This window comes from Micromys minutus (assembly GCF_963924665.1).
Source record: "Micromys minutus genome assembly, chromosome: 30".
In the NCBI taxonomy this organism is placed as follows: domain Eukaryota; kingdom Metazoa; phylum Chordata; class Mammalia; order Rodentia; family Muridae; genus Micromys; species Micromys minutus.
In genome coordinates, this window is record NC_137965.1 from 1663156 (window position 1) to 1682332 (window position 19177).

At 45.7% G+C, this 19177-nt stretch overlaps 1 protein-coding gene across 1 annotated transcript in view; it reads right to left on the minus strand.

The window, feature by feature from the left end:
- The window catches only part of MAP7 (microtubule associated protein 7), a 115457-nt gene that overhangs the window by 14955 nt on the left and 81325 nt on the right, over positions 1–19177 (minus strand). Inside the window, exons 5-9 of the mRNA XM_080941696.1 lie at positions 17789–17952; positions 16616–16733; positions 12991–13101; positions 6815–6928; positions 2029–2153 (exon numbers count right to left, since the gene is read on the minus strand). Of these exons, the coding sequence (XP_080797822.1) occupies positions 2029–2153; positions 6815–6928; positions 12991–13101; positions 16616–16703 (438 nt within the window). The 5' untranslated portion in view covers positions 16704–16733; positions 17789–17952. The remainder of the gene's footprint in view (positions 1–2028; positions 2154–6814; positions 6929–12990; positions 13102–16615; positions 16734–17788; positions 17953–19177) is intronic.

A 19177-nucleotide genomic window follows, 5' to 3' on the forward strand; every position in this document is an offset into this window, starting at 1 on the left:
GAGAGCACACAAGAGCTGCAAGTCAACCGGCTGCCCACCAACATGCAGGGACTTTACAGGGGCTGAAAAAGAACCAACTGGACCACTCAGAGTTCCCACTCTTAAAATCTATTTTAAAGCAGTAACAGTTCAACCAGCACGGTCCCAGCACGTAGACGCAGGCCTGCAGGCCAGTCCAATAGAACGAAGTCTAGAAACTGTAGAGTCTGGGACCAGCCAGCAAGGGAAGGGCGGCCTCAGCACACGGTACCGAGGAAGAAGCACAGTCACACGGTAGCCAGTACACAACAAACGGGCAGTAAAGGGGCTAACATCCAGAAAAGCTTCCTATCATGGGACCTGCTGCTAATTTATAGACCCAGAGCACATGATACCTCAACAAAACAGACACATGAACCTCAAACAAAAATTTCTACAGGTCAAAAGCCACAAAAGACTGAACAGGAAACCTATGCCTATCTGGCCGGGAGCCATTAACTAGAATAAACACATAACTCCGACAATTTGTTATCTGACATAAAACCTTCCTGGGCTGGTGACAGGTTCAGTGTAAAAGCACTTGCGAGTGCAAGGCCCAGACTGGATCATCAGCAACACAAAGGTACAGACACAAAAGCCCTTAGTAAACATCTCTCCAAACACTTTTACCAACTGCCATAGTCTATGAAAAACTGTGCCATGCTACTGGGATGCACATTAAAATCATGAGATATCTCTTGTTTACTGAACTGCCCATTACAAAAACAAATGCAGAAAACTGCGAGTGTGGGTGTGAAGAAACTGGAATCCTATGATTAGACAGGGCCAGTCTTGGGTGTGCATGTATACATGTGTGTGCTGTGTCTATGCATGGATGGAAGTTGTAGGCCACCAAGCCTGTCTACACGCCAATGCTGAAGTCACAGCCATGAGCCCACACTTGTCTTTGATGTTCATGGCTGAACTCCTCACTCTTACACATCAAGCACTTTGTGCACTGAGCCACATCCCCAGCCTGTACGCACTTTAAAAAAGTTAAATCTTCAGTTCATCTAGCTACTCTCCACAGTACAGATCTAACATTATCTTTCTAGATACTTGATCGCAATGGAAAGTCTCGCTGGTCACACACAGGAAGGCATCAATAGAACAACCAAAGCTCAAAGGATGACAGGCTTTCTCTTGGCTACAGTCATCCTTCTACCTTACTTTCCCCTGCTGCGCATGCACCCAAGTGCACATGGTCACTTTTTGCAAAACCTTTGAAAGCAGACATCAGCTTTAGGCACAGCATTGCTCTTTCTGGTACAACTTTGTTTTTAAGGCTCTAGCTTCTACAACCAGGGTCACATTACCATCCCTGCCAGGCAAGCATAGACGTGTTGAAATGGGAACATCATAACTGAAGTCCAGGGTTCAAAGCCACGGAACAAGTGTCTGCATCTTCCAAACACAGCACAGAAGCCCACAGTTTAAAGGATGAAGGATTCTAAGAGACACACAAATGACCTCGCTGCATCTACAGCATGATCAGGGTACAAATACTATCTCCCCTTCACTTTAAACACTTGGGGTATATAGCTCAAGAGAGGACCTACCGAATAAAAATTGCTTCCAAATCCTTCACTGTATTTTAAACATGGGCTGTGGCAAATATACTTGGTTGAGTATGAACCACCTTCAGAGTTTGGCCAGCTTTATGGTTGGGGTAAAAAGGTCAGGGCAGCAAGCTGGGTCTATTTTCCTTCAAAGGCAACCTAGTTTCTGAACTTGAAAGTATTTCCTACTACTTATTTGTAATAAAGGTGCCAGCGGAATAGGCCTGCTGCTCATTTGTGCTTGAGTGAACAGTTTCAAATGTTTAGCAAGAGCAAAACCCCCAGGTGAGAGGCCGTGAGAGGCGGGAGCACACAGCCAGCTGGGTTTACAATGGGTGGGGTGGGGTAGAGCAGTCACCTGACCTTGTACCCAGCGTCCACCTTAGGGCAGAGCCCACTCTGCAGAGACACCACTGGTTCCCACACACCGGCTTCTCCAGACACTACTCACCGCTGTGCCGTGAATGGTCCTTCTTCGAGCTGAGCCCTCAGGTGGTGTTACAAAGAGTTTTGGTCGGTCCACTGGGTTTCTAGAGTGTGCAGCTTTGAAGGGCATGATGATGGGGCTGCAAGATGCTGAACGAGGACAAATGGGGATAACTAGAGCGCAGGTGATTGGTTTTACACACAAGAGAGCCAGAGCAGCAGAGCAAGTGAAGAGAGCCAGAGGAGCAGGCGAGGACAGAAAGAAAAGTGGGGAGAAGATGTTATTACCTAAAGCGCCCAGCCAGAGATCTTAAACCTGCAAACTTGTAAATGCCGGCCGACAGACCTGGAATGTAATACTACTTGTTGGTTTCAGTTATGACTAAAGACTTGTTTATGACATAGAAACTGATTGTGGACAGTCTCGGCCTTGTGTGATTACAGATCAATGGTTTTGAGAAAACACTGTATCCGTGATGCCCTTTTCAAATGAAGACTGGCTTATGGACAGATCTTTCCTAATCACCTCTACAACAGAACTAAAGGTAGAACCAAGAAGCACGTGAGCAGGCAAGTAAGGCCTATGACTGTCTCAAGAGCCAAGCTTAGGAGCCAGTGGGGAGAGGCAGCCGATATATAATGCATCCACTGACCAAGTCTTACCACATGTTTCGGGGACAGCTTAAAAACAGCTGGAAAGGATCCCTGCTTTGTTTGAAGGCAAGCAGATGTAGACTTCTGCCCCCCACAAAGCCAAGCAATAGAAAATATAGGGAGACAGGTTGTAATTATTTAAAATGGCGAGAAGAACATCAGTTGTGTTAGGACTACCACTGTGGCTGGGTCTCAGGGAGCGATGACAGTCTCACTAAGGACAGAGCTTTGAGTCTCAGACCACCCATCTTCAAAGGAACACTGACATATTCTCAAGTCACTGCACAACAACGGGTTTAAGGAAATTTATTTAACATTGCATGGGTGCCAGAATTTCAGATCTCATTAAAAAAAATAATCTTGGTTTTCCATAAAAATATGATGAAGGAAACAGTTGCATGTGCCTGTGAGAGGTGGTAAGATTACTTTATGCAATTCTGGTTCCTGTAGCAGTTCTGAACTTTTATAAGCAAGTTTGCATAGCTCAGGCTAGTCTTGAACTCATTCTGTAGACCAGGGCTGACCATGATGTGGCAATTCCCCCACCTCAGCATCTGGAGGAAGACTGGGATTATGAGTGTGCACTACCACACCCAACTCTGAGGCAAGCCTTTAAAGAAACTTTTATGTAGGTAATTTTTTTTAAAAGATTTATTATGTCTATAGCATTTTGCCTGCATGTACGCCTGTAGGGCCAGAAGAGGGCACCGGATCTCACTATACATGGTTATGAACTACCATGTGGTTGCTGTGAATTGAACTCAGGACCTCTGTAAGAGCAGACAGTGCTCTAAACCTCTGAGCCATCTCTTCAGCCCTATGTGGGCAAACTTAAAAGTACTAATAAAAACTCAAAAATCACTAAGTTTATGGCAATCTTGACTTTTAAAATCATAAATTAAAAAAATCTGTTATTTACAGACAGCTGCATCAGCTTGTATCTCTCTGGGGTCTCTCTGCTGGGGATGGAATCTGGGACCTTGGCTGAGCTGCACCCCATCTCCAAATGCGTAAGTAACAGTCTCACCAAATATCCACAGGGATCTCTGGCTCATAGTCAAGAGGAAGGAAGCTTATGTCTGAATAAAATACCCTTCTTTACAGTGAAGCCAAACCCTGCTGCTTCCTCTGGCCTCCTTATAAGGACATGGGAGTGGCTTCTTTACAGTGAAGCCAAACCCTGCTGCTTCCTCTGCTCTCCTTCTAAGGACATGGGAGTGGCTTCTTTACAGTGAAACCAAACCCTGCTGCTTTCTCTGCTCTCCTTCTAAGGACATGGGAGTGGCTTCTTTACAGTGAAGCCAAACCCTGCTGCTTCCTCTGCTCTCCCTATAAGGACATGGGAGTGGCTTCTTTACAGTGAAGTCAAACCCTGATGCTTCCTCTGGCCTCCTTATAAAGACATGGGAGTGGATGCAGAATTTTTCTTCTGGTCTTTAATGATGGACGGTAGATTTGTACTTTGAGGTAGGAGGGTCTCTTATCTTTACTAGTGGTGACCACTAAGGGAAATAATTGGAAATTAAGTCTTTCCCTTAAGTTTCAAACAAGGTGCTTTCACTTCCCAGACAAGGAAATGGTTCATGAATGCAAAACTCTTCAAAGTTAATCAAATATACGACAGAAGCCGTACCCTGCAAGTTAATAATCAGGAAAAGTGGTGCATAGTGTCCAGGCAAAGCCAGAGGCCATTAATCTTGCCTAAAGACCAAGGAGCCCTGGAAAGCAGGCCCGCTCTGAGACCAAGGCTCACACCGAGAATGGAAGGAGATAGAAATATGATTTCATTTTCCTTTAGTGCAAAGTGAATAATAAATATTTCTGAGACCATCCTGGATGCAATCTAATTTATTCTTTATTGCGGTGCTGAGAAAAGCATTAAGTACAGACATCCTCTTCTCACTCTGTGGCCCTGGCTACACTGGAATTTGCTGTGAAAACCAGGATTGTGAACTCTCTACCTGCCTCTGCTTCCTGGGTACTGGGATTAAAGGTGTGTGCCTCAGTATCTAGTTTAAGAATATCCTTATCTCTATTTAAAAATCCTCAGCTTTAATTCTTCCGAAACCACTTTCTGGCTGAAATAAACATTAAAAACTTCAAAGGTACTAAATTTTGAACATCTAGCATCAAAAACCTGAAACTTACAAACCGAACGCCATTCTTCTGAAGAAACAGTAACAGTGACGTCCGTGTGTCCTCCACCCCTGTCGCACACTCTGTGTCCGCATAGTTTAACTAAAGAGAATGAGAAGTCCCTCGCCACTCCTGGCCGTCGACGATGCAGCTTGAATGATGGGCTCAGAATAGAATGGCAGGGTAGAATGCTAACGTTTATCAAAGGCCGGATGCACACATCTGATTTGTGCGTTCCGACTTGCCTAACCCTGACCTCTGATACTCACACACACGTTCTGCAGGCTCGGGGGGACCATGGCAAGCAATGACCCCACAGTGGTGATGGGACACTCAGAGCCCTACTGCTTGCTCGGGGCTGTGGTGGGTGGGGAAGGATCCTGCAATCTCTGAGCACCTTAAGGGGCAAGGGTCTTAACTGCTATTGTAATCTTGGCTATGGATACAGGTCCCTCTTCTGCCAGTGGCAATTGGGAATAAGAGGAAGAAAGAAAGAAAACTAAAGAGAAACTAATAATTCAGAAGGTACCCCGAAAAATATAGATAGCATATGTCCTGAAAGACAACTAAGATGCATTTACATTAGTAAGTCCACTTGGAAATCTTTATAAAAACCAGGAGTCTTTAATCTCATTAAATATAAGCCATGCCAACGGAATAGGTAGCAATAACCCAGAGAATGCAGCGCAGACTCAAACTCTATGTGCAGTTTTTCATTAGCCTCAGTTGTACCCCAACTAAGCACAACAGGGAAGGGATGGCAGACGGTGAAGGAAAGGAAGGGCAGCGAATAAATGGTGTGGGAAGGACAAAGGTCAAAGCAGAGAAACAGCAGAGAAAGACATGTTCCTAGCTTTGGAACAAGACAACACACATCACAGGAGTCAGGTGTGTGATGGCCACGTCGAAGTATCCACAAGACAGGGTGGACAAGCAGCTTGGAGGATTCAACACGCAGAAGACTGCTCTTATCACTTGCGAAGAAGTATGAAGTTCTCGACAGAAAACGGTACTTTTTCCTTCAGAAAAATCCCAGATGACGTGCTGAGAGGGACAGGTGAGCACCTTAAAATTCTCTAAGGGGCCTGGGGTCAGCACTTACTGCTGTGCTGCTCATCTCCAGAGAGAGAGAGAGGTGTTGAAGATGCCGTGACCTCGACTGCCTCACGCCTGGGTACCACAGAGGGAAGTCCATAAAACTACCGAGAGGTTTGTTTGTGCAGCCGAGTAATGAGCATGAAGAAACAAGGCCTTTTAAAAGGGAACCTTTCAAAGAGGGTGGTTTTCTAAGTGCAGAGTGAGGGGTGGCTATGGTGCTTCCACAGACAGACAGGCCAACTGTGCCCCGAGAGAGCTGGGAAATCCAACCGTGACATCAATACAGAGATGTCACTCAAAGCCTTACCAGCTGGATACATACAGTTACTTTCAGTTTACTCCGTTGGTTCATTCAGGTACATTTGACATTGAAAAAGTTTCAATGTAACAGCTAAGATTAGGTATGTTTTATGTTTTCGGTGAATGTAACAAATGCATGTATTTCAAGTAACCTCAGCGCTTCAGACCTTATTAGGTTCCAGGTTATATAGGGAAGCCTGGCTCTGGAGGGGGAAGCTGCCAGGGTAGAAAACTACATGCTTAAGTCAGAGGAGTGTGATGACTTATTTCCAAGTCTGCTTAGTGGTATTAAATTACATTCAAGACCCTTGGTCATTTGCTGACATGGGATAGAAAGAAAAGTAGGTTTAAATGATACTTTTTTATTTTCTTCTCGTATTCTAACAGATGGACAGAGGCCATCTGATCAGGTGAGGGATGTCATCCGTCTGCCTGGCATCTGGTGTCCAGGTAAGATGTTAGGGTGGATATAAAGAGGAAACAATGCCAAGAGTATAAAGCCAACGCAGACAGAGAAGCACGTGCCAGGATGAATGGAGGCGGGGTTAGACGAAGGTGGGGAGAGCAGACAGGCTTCAAAAGGAGGGCTTTGCCTCACCAGAGCTCCGTCTGGACGGCTTTACCTGTGTCTCCAGACAAGGCGGCCGCACTTTTGCTTCTGGCCAGGAACGAGTGTGTGGGCGTCAGAAGTCTGTTAACCACGCTGCTCTCCCAGGGGCTGAGCTGCAGGCGGCGAGCTAAATGTCACCACATAAGCAAGATGTTAGGGGCATTCTCTCCCGGGCCAAGAGGGTGCTGATCATCACTATACCCAATACCTCTGCATTCTGGACAGACCTTTGAGACCGCTCAGACTCGGGGGGGGGGGGGAACATGTGGCCATAAGTCAGGGCAACCAGATCCCCACCAAGGGAGCAGCTACTCCACAGACTGCCTCTCCGTGAGCTATGCTTACAGCAGGCTCTAGAGGGGCAGCTGGAATGCATTTTTTTTTTTTTTTTTTTTTTTTTTTTTTTGCTGCTCTGCACTTGTTAAGCAAACAGCAGGTCTTGAAATGGAAATACCATTTTAATTACAGAATACTATTATCGGTAGCTCCAGGGTGTACCTCTCAGATGGGCATCACCTGTATATCTTTACCAATCAGCCTCATTGGGGCTCACACATGAAGGCTAGATTAACAGAGAACTGCAAAAGCTTTGTTAAACTCAAGGATCTCCACGGATGGTTCAGGAGAACTGGAGGGAAGAGCCACAGAAATCCACGGAGGACCCGTGCAAAGGTCACTTGGCGAGCTAGGCTCTTTCAGGTCCCTGTTTGGCACAGTATAAAACTTTCAGCTGAGGATCAAGGCTAAAGCTGAGGGAAGACAAAATTAAGCAGAAATGCCAAAGTGCAGCTATAAACCTGAAAATGATCAGTGGTGTCCGAAGATCTGCAAACAAACTCCACACAATGACATATGGGTCCCAAACTACTGCGATTTGGCAAGGCCGTGATTAGAAAATGTATGCCAGTTAGGAATTTGTGTTTTAAGCATCTGGCGATGGTGCACCAAACAGAAGTGAGTGAAGAGGCTCTGTCATACACACAGGTCATACGCCACCTGGTAAGCGTTCCCACATCACCCAGAGCCTTTGAAAACTATCTAAACCTGACCAAGCCACCTCTGGTCTGCACTCATCAGGTGTAACTTACGCTGGTCCTATAGCCATCATTTCTTAGAGGAACATAAAACTGAAAATGACTGGCCCCTGTGCAGGGAGAACAGATTTCCAGGAAGCCCTTCAACGACATGACTATCTTAAAAGTGATCAACACTTTAGTTAATTTAAGAATTGATGAATTTCCCATAGATTTTCTGTTCATTAGGGAGATCTCTACAGTTTATCATCATCATCACCACCACCACCATCATGGTAATTGACGTGACAAGGTTGCACGCTGAGGTTGGCCTCATACTGGTGGCAATCCAAGTGCTGAGATTACAGGTTACAGGCTTGGACTACTGTCCGTGGCTTCCATGGCTAAATATTTCCCAGCATTAGGACTTACTCAAGCACGGAGGCAGCAGTGAGCGCTGTTGGGCAGCATCAGCATGAGCAGCTGCTATGCACACGGGCCACGCAGTGTGGCTGCCTAAGGTAGTAATGTAGCACTCAGTGTGGCTGCCTAAGGTAGTAACGTAGCACACAGTGTGGCTGCCTAAGGTAGTAACGCAGCACACAGTGTGGCTGCCTAAGGTAGTAACATAGCACACAGTGTGGCTGCCTAAGGTAGTAACGTTGCACAGCCTGCACCGGAGCATACTGCTCAACAGAACAGTCTGGTCAAACCACCAAGGGAGCGAAACAGAGCTGTGTGGTGGCTGGGCCTCAGGACTGCAGAGCCCTACAGCCTGTGTAACAGAGACCTGGCTGTCCCCAGCTCATGCTGCAGACCAGCTGGCATGGGACTCACAGAGACCCAGCTGCCTACTTCTGCCTCCCAAATGGTGGGACTAAAGGTATGTGTGCCACCACACCTGGCCTTAAGCCCCCCAACACCCCCCCCAGGAAGTTCAATTCTTTCGAGTCGTCAGGGCGTCAGTTAGAGAAGCTGCTTCACAGGCAGATTGTTTACCAACCCCAGATAGTCCCACTTCTATCCCATTCCTGACTATGTGAGAGGGGGATGGAGAGACTGAGCATCTGCTGTAGACAACAACCTTTTCCTTCTTGTTTAATGTACTGTTCTTCATCTGAAACGCTGAGGGAGCTTGACGTGAAATGCTGAACATGGTGAGCAGAGACCACTCTGATCATCATAGGCAATCTCAAAACAAATTCCGGCCCATGGCTAGTCACTCACTGCCACTGTGGTCTCAGGGTAACTGAACTGAACGATCTGGGCTAAAACAATGCTATATAAATCACCTTACCACACGCCACCTATGAGCACAAAGTCAACTGCTGAGCACAAGGTTTCAGGGTCACGGGTGCCAGGCAGAACTTAGATGTTGCTAGATCTTGACCGTTGGCAGGAGAATACCTAAGTGCTACCTGGAACCATCCATAGACATGTTCATTAATGCAAATTACAGCGAGAATGAAAACGTATGAGTTTAGGCTACAAAGTGATTCTGGGCAGAACTCAGCTGATATCTATCACTATGTCCTATGATACAGACTGAAGGTGAGAATGTATAGACTCATTTGTATTTACTTTAGAGACAAGGGCTCACTACTTACTACACAGGCCAAGGAGCCCTAGGTGAGCACGCCTGGGCTGTCTAGACTAACTCTAAGATAAGAGTAGACAATCCCATGCTTCCTCTTTTAAAGTCCCTTTGTTCCTTCTTGAGGAAAATCTGCTTATGTGGATGGCTTTAAAGATGAGAATATACGCTAGAGAGAGAGCTCAGTGGTTAAGGACACAGTCTACTCTTCCAGAGGTTCTGAGTTCAAATCCCAGCAATCACATGGTGGTTCACAACCATCTGTAATGGGATCTGATGCCCTCTTCCTGGTGTGCCTGAAGACAGTGTACTCACATACATGAAACAAATCCTTAAAGAAAATGAGGATATGCACCTTTAATGTAAATTCCCAAATGGCAATGGTATCAGCTGTAGCACTTACAGGAACAATCAATGAAAAATTATGCACTTCTGGGTAATTTTATTAGTCTGTGAATAATAAAGCCTGGCTTTCTTTTTTTAATTTTTAATTAGTCTGTTACACAATTCAGGTGTACAAATAAAAGTATTTTTTCCTCTGTGTTCCTGTTTTGTGGATGTGTAACACACACACACGGTTATGTATATATTTATGTATGTAGGTGTAATTACATGTTTATATGTGCGCGCACGTGGAGGCCACAGGTTAGTATCTTCATCAACTGTGGTCCATCTTAATGGTTTTTATTATTATTTTTTACTTAAGTGTATATGTGTAGGTCTGTGAATGAATGCTGTGTGTGTGTGTGTGTGTGTGTGTGTGTGTCTGTCTGTCTGTCTCTGGGCTAGAGGAGCTGAAGCTACAGGAGCATCAGGCCATTTGACATGAGTTCTGGGAGCTGAACTCGTCTGCTCTGGAAGAGAACAAGTGCTCTGAACTGCTGTATCTGTTGAGATGTGGTCTTCTGTCTGAACTTAGAACTCACTGATTAAGCCACATAGGTTCAGGGAGCCTGAAGAATCTCGTCTCTGACCCTCCAGTGCTGGCATTGTCATGCCTGGCTTTCTTTTTTAACTTTTAATTTATTTATTTTTAATTGCTTATTTTCTGAGACAGGGTCTCACTGTATAGCACTGGCTGTCCTGGAACTCACTCTGTAGACCAGGCTGGCCTTGAACTCACAGCTATCTACCTGCCTCTGTCTCCTAAGGGCTAGGGTTAAAATCGCTGTGCCTGATTTCTTTAAGTAGGCTCTGAAGGCGCTAACCCATGTGGTACTCACAGAGCCATTTCCCAATCCTTAAATCACAAGCGTTTGAAGAAGGTGGGTCACAGTAGTTGTGGCAGGCTCCCTTTGCAGCGGCTGGGGAGCACACTGGGAGAGGTGGCTGTTTACTAAGTGACCTGACGACATTTCAGTTCATTATATAACCAGTAGAACTGTTCAGATGCATTCCAGCCATGAGGAGTTTCAGTTTAAATCAGCTTTAAGGAATTACTGCCACAGGTGGGAGAAATCTCAACTTAACACCGAGTAGTGTTTATATATATTTGTTTATTTTCTAGTTTATTTTGATAAGAACTCTCCCTATGGAGACAATAAGGTGTGACTAGTGTTCAGAATAGATGGCAGCAGAGTTCTCTTACAGAAAATTGTGCTTAACCAAAACAAATGAGCAGACAAAGCCTTCTGTAGCACCGGAGCCCCTTCCAGGCTCCTCGGTGTTAGATGCTCCTTTGACAGGGGCAGGGGAGTGGAACTGACTTCAGGGCTGGCCCTCTCATGCTGCCAGTTAACGTCAGTCTGTGAAGTCGCAGACTCAAACTCCTTAGTGCTATGCCAAGGGGCAGTTTCCTGGCTCCAGCTACAAACTAGTTACTGAGATTCTACTGGTCTTCCAGCTCCTAACTCCACTCCTGATTCAGCCAAGAATGCATAGCCCATGGCAGCAGTGCGCACTGTAATCTCAGCTCTGATAGGCAGAAGGCCAATTTTGTCTGCACACCCAAACCCAGACCAGTCAGGGTTACAAAGAGTGAGACTCCCTGTCTTAGAACAAGAACAGAGATAGCCCATGTACACAGCTGGGCGACTGGGGGGAGAGGGGCCGCTACCCCAGCTCCCAGTTCATCACCGTTCGGGCCTCTGAGGGGCTAACTAAATCACTAAATAGAATAGGTGGGCTAACAATAGATATTATTCCCAAACCATGTTACCCTAAGAAATCCAATCAGATACTTCATACAAAGGGTTTAAATGTACTTTTATTTCTAACTGACAGTGAATTCAGCATGTTCAATCCTCAGAGACTGGTGAGGGCATCAGCTGGTTTACAACCCGTCTCCTTATCCTCATCTTTACCTGGGACTGTAGTAGGCAGAAAAGCAAGGCTTAACATAAGAGCATTATAAGTCCTTAACTATGGTTTGTCTCAGACCCAGGCTCTCAGAAGTATGACATTAAAATTCTAGGTAAGTGATCACTTTAAAAGGAAGAGGAAGGGAACAGAGAGCTGTAGGAACAACATTCACACCACATCTATATTTTATGTTCAGTAAAGGAAGGGGCTTGAAGCACAGGTTTTCCCTTCCCCCGAATGTACTCCATCTAGTCTGCAACAAAGCCTATTTATGAAGGAAAATGTAATAAATTAACATGAAAAACCTCTAAAACTTGATTACGTTCTAGTATCAATACTTTAGGCAAATTTAGCTTAAAAGAGAACAGTGTGGGTAAGCAGACAGTAAAAACTGTTCAAACATTTACCACTTTATAGAATTTACAATGGTACCACAATATAAAGTACAAGACATATAAACTGACACACACAGAACATGCGTCCATTACAGTCTCATTACAGATTATAACATGACACTTTCTAATTTCTTAGAAACATACACAAGGACACCATAACTTGTTATTTTTAAAAAGTGTGTGCTTTGCATTACATGATAACTCTTTGGTTTTATTTAAAAGTCATCATAGTTATTAAAACAAGTAGCTTTTCTGAAAAGCTTGATTGTTTCATCCATGGTATAAAACAAGACTTCCACTTGTGAATAACTAAATATTCATGTACTGTAAATCCATAGGATACATAAATCAAAACTCCATTAAGACTTTAGTTGGAGGACATGGTGAAGAAAGTCTTACGTGAGGCCAATCCCTCAGGACTGAAATGAATAGACACCAAGCAGCATCACACACAGAAAGGCCATGAGAGATGTCTGACCAAGTGAGAAGCAGTTGGTAGAATTAAACTGCCATCGCAAGTCATTTAAGGTTCTCTTTGGAAAGCTGGGCCTGGAACTCCCAGCATGTGGACGACCAAGAGACAGGACGGTCCAGAGCAAGTTTATGTGCATTCTGGTGGATAAGGGGTGACTTCGTCGCTAACCGGCTGAGGGAAGCACCGTGTGCTAAGTGCACCGTGTGCTAAGTGCATTCTAACACGAGAAACGCTCTCGTCCCAAGGCAAGTGGTGCTCAGCGCTTACACTTTTTTACTCTCAGGCTTTCTTTTCTTCCTATTTAAGAAACGTAGGGAGAGCAGCTTCAGATGCTTTTCCCATCCGTACACATCCAGGAAAGCAAACATTAGTGAGGCAAGAGAACAGGCTTTGTTTTCCTTTTGACTGTACCTCTATCTGGAGAGTTTAGCAAAGTTGCAGATGAGGACGAGAGCCGCTTGCTAATGACGGGATCAACATGTTTCGAAAGATTCATGGTGGAAACTGACCGCCTGTCTGGATCTAAAACAAACGGAGAGAATGCTAATTGACAGCGGCATGCAGGGTCGCAATTCCTAGTTCAGTGGTGGGACAAGCAGGACTGGAGGCCATTGACAGTGTCTACATCTTCCACAACAGCACAGTTCTCTAAGTGGATGCACTAGAGGAACTTAAAGGTTAGAAATAAAACTCGTTCTTCTTAAGAAACAATATAAACATTTAGTTCACCAGTTTAAACTCAAGCCTGTTATGATACAAGCAGATGAAGACAAACCTAGGAGCAGAGAAAGGCTCCTGGGCTGATGCAGACCAACTGTGAAGCAAAGAGAAGCTTGGGACAGTGGGTATGGTACTGAGAAGCTGCAGTGAAGTGCACACCTGGGGGTGGGGGGAAGGGAGGGAGAGAGAGGGAGAGGGAGAGGGAGGGAGGGAAAGAGAGAGGGGGAGAGAGAGAGGAGGGGGAGAGAGGGAGAGAGGGAGGGAGGGAGAGAGGGAGGGAGGGAGGAAGGAAGAGAAGGAGAGAGGGAGAGTGAGGGAAGGAGGGGAAGAGAGAGGGGGAGAGAGAGGAGGAAGAGAGAGGGAGAGGGAGAGAGAGGGAGGGAGGGAGGAAGGGAAGGAGAGAGGGGGAAGGAGAGAAGAGAGGGAGGGGAAGAGAGAGGGGGAGAGGGGGAGAGGGGGAGAGAGGGAGGAGGGAGAGAGAGAGAGAGAGAGAGAGAGAGAGAGAGAGAGAGAGAGAGAGAGAGAGGGGGGCAGGCTCTGAATCTCAGTGGATTCAGTCCATAAACTTGCTTAGCAGAACTGACAGCAATATAAACCAGAATTCAGCCAAAGCCAATGAGTGTTACTGTTCAACTTATCCTGAAGACAAATGTTAAGGAAGACTTAGGAGTTCAGAGTCTTGCTCACCAGTAAGTTCATGATGCCTGAACAAACTACATGCAATAAAAACTACCAGTCTCACTGCGTATCTGACCATGATGGCTGGGGTTAAAGATGTAGGAGATGTCCTCCATTATTGGCTGATGAGAGTACAACTTGAAATGCTCTCCACAGTGACAACTGCCTTTGCACATTTTCCAACATGCTGAATAACTTTGTCAGTCAGCATTTTTGGTGAATTTTTCCCTGAAGTACAGCCATTTTGACTATTATCTACACCCGGCTGGTAATAAGTCTCATTAATGAGAAATGGATCTTCAACTGGAAACTTTTAGAGCTGACATTTAACTATGTTTTCAAAAAGAAAAACCAATGACCCAGTGTGATTCCTGTGACTTCCATTTACATTTATCTGGTGAGGTTTGGGCAATGAGAAAAAAATACAAGTCCCGAGGGAAACAGTACCAGGAGCACCCCAATGCTGACTGTGGGCGGGTGCATAAGGGAGGCTGGCAAAAGCCGTGGCCACGAGGTTCTACGGTGACACATTTCCTGACATTGCTCATGTACTAAGATTTAGCTAGGAGCACCATGTCTATATTAAGCCTATCTGCAGGTTTTTGTCAATAGGTTACTAAAAACACTTAGATCTATTTCCACCAAAGTAGTGTGAATGGCAAAGTCTACATTTCTGTGATGGGCAGTTGAATCCATGGAGGCAAGCCATGGTGTGCGGTGCTGTCTGAGACAACTTTCCTCCAGTTTTTCTCACTGAACAAAAAACAATTTCGCAAAAGGACTGGTGGGCTTACAAATAAAATGGTTTCCATGGTAACACTAGCTAATGTACCAGCAAGTCAGACAACTTTAATGGGACTGTTTCTAGGCTGGGAGGTCTTAGATTAACAGGGTTAGGTCAGGGCTCCGGTGAAGGAAGGTTCCAGGGAGCAGAATGGTTGTCTCTCTCAAGCCCGCAGCAGTCATTTCCTAGTCTTTGAGAACTTGGACCAATTCCAACAGTTTCTCACAAATGCCTCTTTTTTAGTGGACCAGTAGTTTGCTACAACCCAGTCACTGGATTTTATTTAACGGCTCATAAATGCATCCCTGGCTTTACTGCTCTGAATAGCAAAGTGGAAAGCAAGAATTAAGGCTAAGTAAAGTTATTGTTTCTCCAAGGTGCTAGACACTGTATGGTTATAAAGACATTTACCGCGGCCATTTTTCTTCACAGAGCACCCATGGAAACTATCCGATGAAGTGCACCATGTCTTTGTGGTGGCAGATTTGGTGTGCATGCCATCACAGGTGGTAGAGGGCCATGGGCTCAGTGTCACAGGGAAATAAGCTGCTTTTACTTGCTTAACTTAAAAAGGGGGGAAGGGACGCTGTAGAAAAACAGTAATGAGGGGCTGGAGAGGTGGCTCAGTGGTTAGAGCACTGGCTGCTCTCCCAGAGGTTCTGAGTTCAATTCCCAGCAACCACATGGTGGCTCACAACCATCTGTAATGAGATCTGATGCCCTCCTCTGGCATATAGCATACATGCAGATAGAGCGTTCATATACATTTTAAAAGAATCAGAAAATATAATTAAAAGTAATAAAAACACACAGCAAACATGCAAAGAAAAATTCAGCTGTAAAAGCTGATTCCGAGTAGTACTGGCGGCCATGGGGGCTGCCAACCTGGACGCACTCTGTTAGGTAATTCTTAGCTGAAAGACACTTAAGTGGGTTTTATTAAAAATTAAAAATTACTTAAAGAGAAAGCTAATGTGCCAGTCACCTGACCTTAAGAACACTTAAGGAACACGGTGCTCGGTCCAGGCTATGCAGCAGCAGCGGTGACTGGGCTGGTGATGCTTCAGCAAACCATGGCCTGGTCCTATGTCTGGGGTGCTAGCTACAAAGCAGGCAGTCGGCAATGGCAAGGATGTACGCACCACATTTGCTGTGATGTGGCGGTCCACGCCTGCTAAACCAAGGACAGTGATGACGCAGCAAAAACACCTGAGACATGAGTTTTCAAAAAGAAAAATGTGCAGCTGACATACCGTGTCAGCACTGAGCTATACTGAATTCACAGTACACACACACACACACACACACACACACACACACACACACACACCTCCTGCTAACGTCCCATGTCAAGGTAACTTCATGTCCATTCAAGGAGAGAGAAGTGGCCTGGACGGTTTCCGCTGTTTCTAGTCTGAGAACAACATGGCCGTTTGGTCAGAGCACACAGCTCATGGGACAGACTGTGACCCAGCTGTACGGCTGAGGTCCTTCCAGAGCAGAGAGTGACCCGGGATCACATATCCCATAAGCCACGCAAACCTTATGCAAATAGATCCATAAAACAGTGAGGCTGTTGGGTTCAGAGATGCTGCATTGGTTTCTCTCTAGGGAAAGGAGCTCATGCAGAGGCAAAGAGCAGACCATGGGCCTTTCCTTCCCTCCATTACCCTCTGGTCCTCAAATCGTGGAAGCATCATTTAATTATAGTTTAGTGATTTCAGAGAGATTTCTATTTTGCAACCAGAAATTTAGGGGAAAAAAACAGAAACAAAAACCAAATGCATTCTTACTGTCCAGCAAAAACTACAACCAAGCTCAAAGGACGGGCTTGAAAGAGGGGTCTGTACTTACCTGCACTGTGGATGCTAGGGCTCCTGTGGAGAGGGCTTCCCCACGACCACCGGTTATACTTCTGCTTTGGCTTCTGGCTCCTTTCCATCGTCCGTCGGACAACAGCCTCATGGCGCTCCTTATGTAGGACAGAAGAGCTGGAGGTTAGGTTTCGATGTTTGAAGGTTCTGCAGCTTAAGCCAGAGTACAGTGGACTACCTAATTTTTCGCCCTACTATACTGGTGTTCTAAACCATTTCCTAACTTCTGTGCTGTAAGATGGGAACAGCGACAGTCTCGGGTTGTTTCTGCAACCATTAGTTCCCAGTTCAAAAGTCCTTGAGTACAACAGATAAATAAGTGCTTCCCTCCTGGGTGGGACGCCTCCCCCAACACTAGTACAGCCCTCACGCAGTAAACTGATGCTCAGCACGTGCTTTGTTTATAGTTAGACATGTTATGTGTCTCAATAACCTCAAACTTGTGATCCTAGGAACTAGGTGTGTATCATTATGCCTCACTTAACTGATCCACATGTGCATGTGCAAGGGAAAGGGGGTGGTGGTGCCAGGACCTCATGCAAGCTAGCAAGCACTTGCCTATAAACCAGCCTCATTTAGTCATATTTTAAAAATAAAAATCACAAAGTGAGAACACAATATTTTTTCTGTCCCCCAAGCAGAGGACATATTAAGGAAAAGTGAGAAAGAACGCTCAAGAATGGTACAGGGTCTAAGAGAGAAAAACTTTTCTTTGAGGTTTGGTCTTCATTGACTATCCTTGAACTTGTGACAATCCTACCTCACCTGTTTTCTGAGTGTTAGGATTACAAGCACACTCCACCCTCCTCGCAGGGACACTCACAGCTTACTACTGTATTACCTTACTATTTCGAGTATAGCTGCCCCTCCATCTTACATAACACTTAACTGCTGAGTGTGAATGAAGTAAATATGCAGAAATATTTACCTACATGGAAATGTTCACATATGGTGAGGCCCTACGGAAGCCCCCTGGGTGACTTTAGCCCTTCAGTACAGCTGAGTAAAAGCAGTAACGAGAGACATGGGGACATGGGGACTCAACGTTCCAGCATCACCACTAAGAGCCAGTCAACTTCTTTGACCCCCAGCCTGTGCCCAACACCTGCAGCTGTCTGCACCCCAGGATGGAACACGGGAGCACTCCCCACACCTTGTCCTCCTCCAGCCTCTGTCTCCGCTTTTCCTCCACCGCAGCCCTCCTCCGCTCTTCCTTCAGACGCTGGTCCTCCAGCTTCTTCTTCCGCGCCTCCAGGTGCCTCTCATAGTGCTGCCGGGCTCGCTCTTCTCTCTCCAGCCAGACGCTTTCTCGCGCAGCTTTGGGGAAACACAGGGAGATCCAGCACAGGCCAGCTTAGCACTTGAATTGCTCAATGAGGAAAGGCCTTTCCCATTTCAGGAGGCAAACTTACCTTCAGAGCTACTTTAATATATGGAGTTTCCTCCAACCACAATAACTAAAAACCCATGTATTATTAACACTGTATGTGAGAATGTCCAAAATTTGGACCATAAAATCTTTAGATTTTTTCAGCTAAAATCTTATGTAGTCCTTAAACTTGCTATGTATTTTAGGATGGCCTTGAATTCCTAGTCCTGCCTGTACTCATAAGTACCACCATTACAGGTGTGCCCCACCACACTTGGGTCACCATTACAGGTGGGCACCACCACACTTGGGTCACCATTACAGGTGTGCCCCACCACACTTGGGTCACCATTACAGGTGGGCACCACCACACTTGGGTCATCATTACAGGTGGGCACCACCACACTTGGGTCACCATTACAGGTGTGCCCCACCACACTTGGGTCACCATTACAGGTGGGCACCACCACACTTGGGTCATCATTACAGGTGGGCACCACCACACTTGGGTCACCATTACAGGTGGGCACGACCACACTTGGGTCACCATTACAGGTGGGCACGACCACACTTGGGTCACCATTATAGGTGTGCACCATCACACATGGGTTACTATTACTGGTGTGCACCACCACACTTGGGTCAATGCTATCTGCAGCATTACCTATATCTAAAGTTAGTATCCAGTTTGCCTGAACTCCTTGCTCCACTTTCCAACAATGTTTTCCCTCTCTACTCCTGTGCGGTCTCTAGCTAATCCACTTTAGAAGGCAGTGACCTCACGATTGTCATGCATACCACCATAACCTAAGTCTGGGGGTTAAAGGGCAAAAGCATCTAGTTAGAATCAAATCCATGGGCTCCAATCCTCACGTTCCAGGCTACTAGTAACAGTGGGATGCTTGGTTTTTAGTTTTTGTGGTCTTGGCATAAGTAATTTCTATTTCTAACAAACCTGCAGGTAGAGCTGAGCTAAGTGTTTACAGAGCCCTGCCACACTGGTCTTCTGCAGTCACTTTTTGACATCCGACACGTTAGCATTTCCTAAGCTCTGCTTTCTATGTAGGGAAAAAGGTTGTTTCCCCATCTGCCAGAGTTGCAACCACTTGAACACATCCAAACATCTTAATAATGAATACTTCCTGGTCCACTGTGAACTACTGATGGCCGACT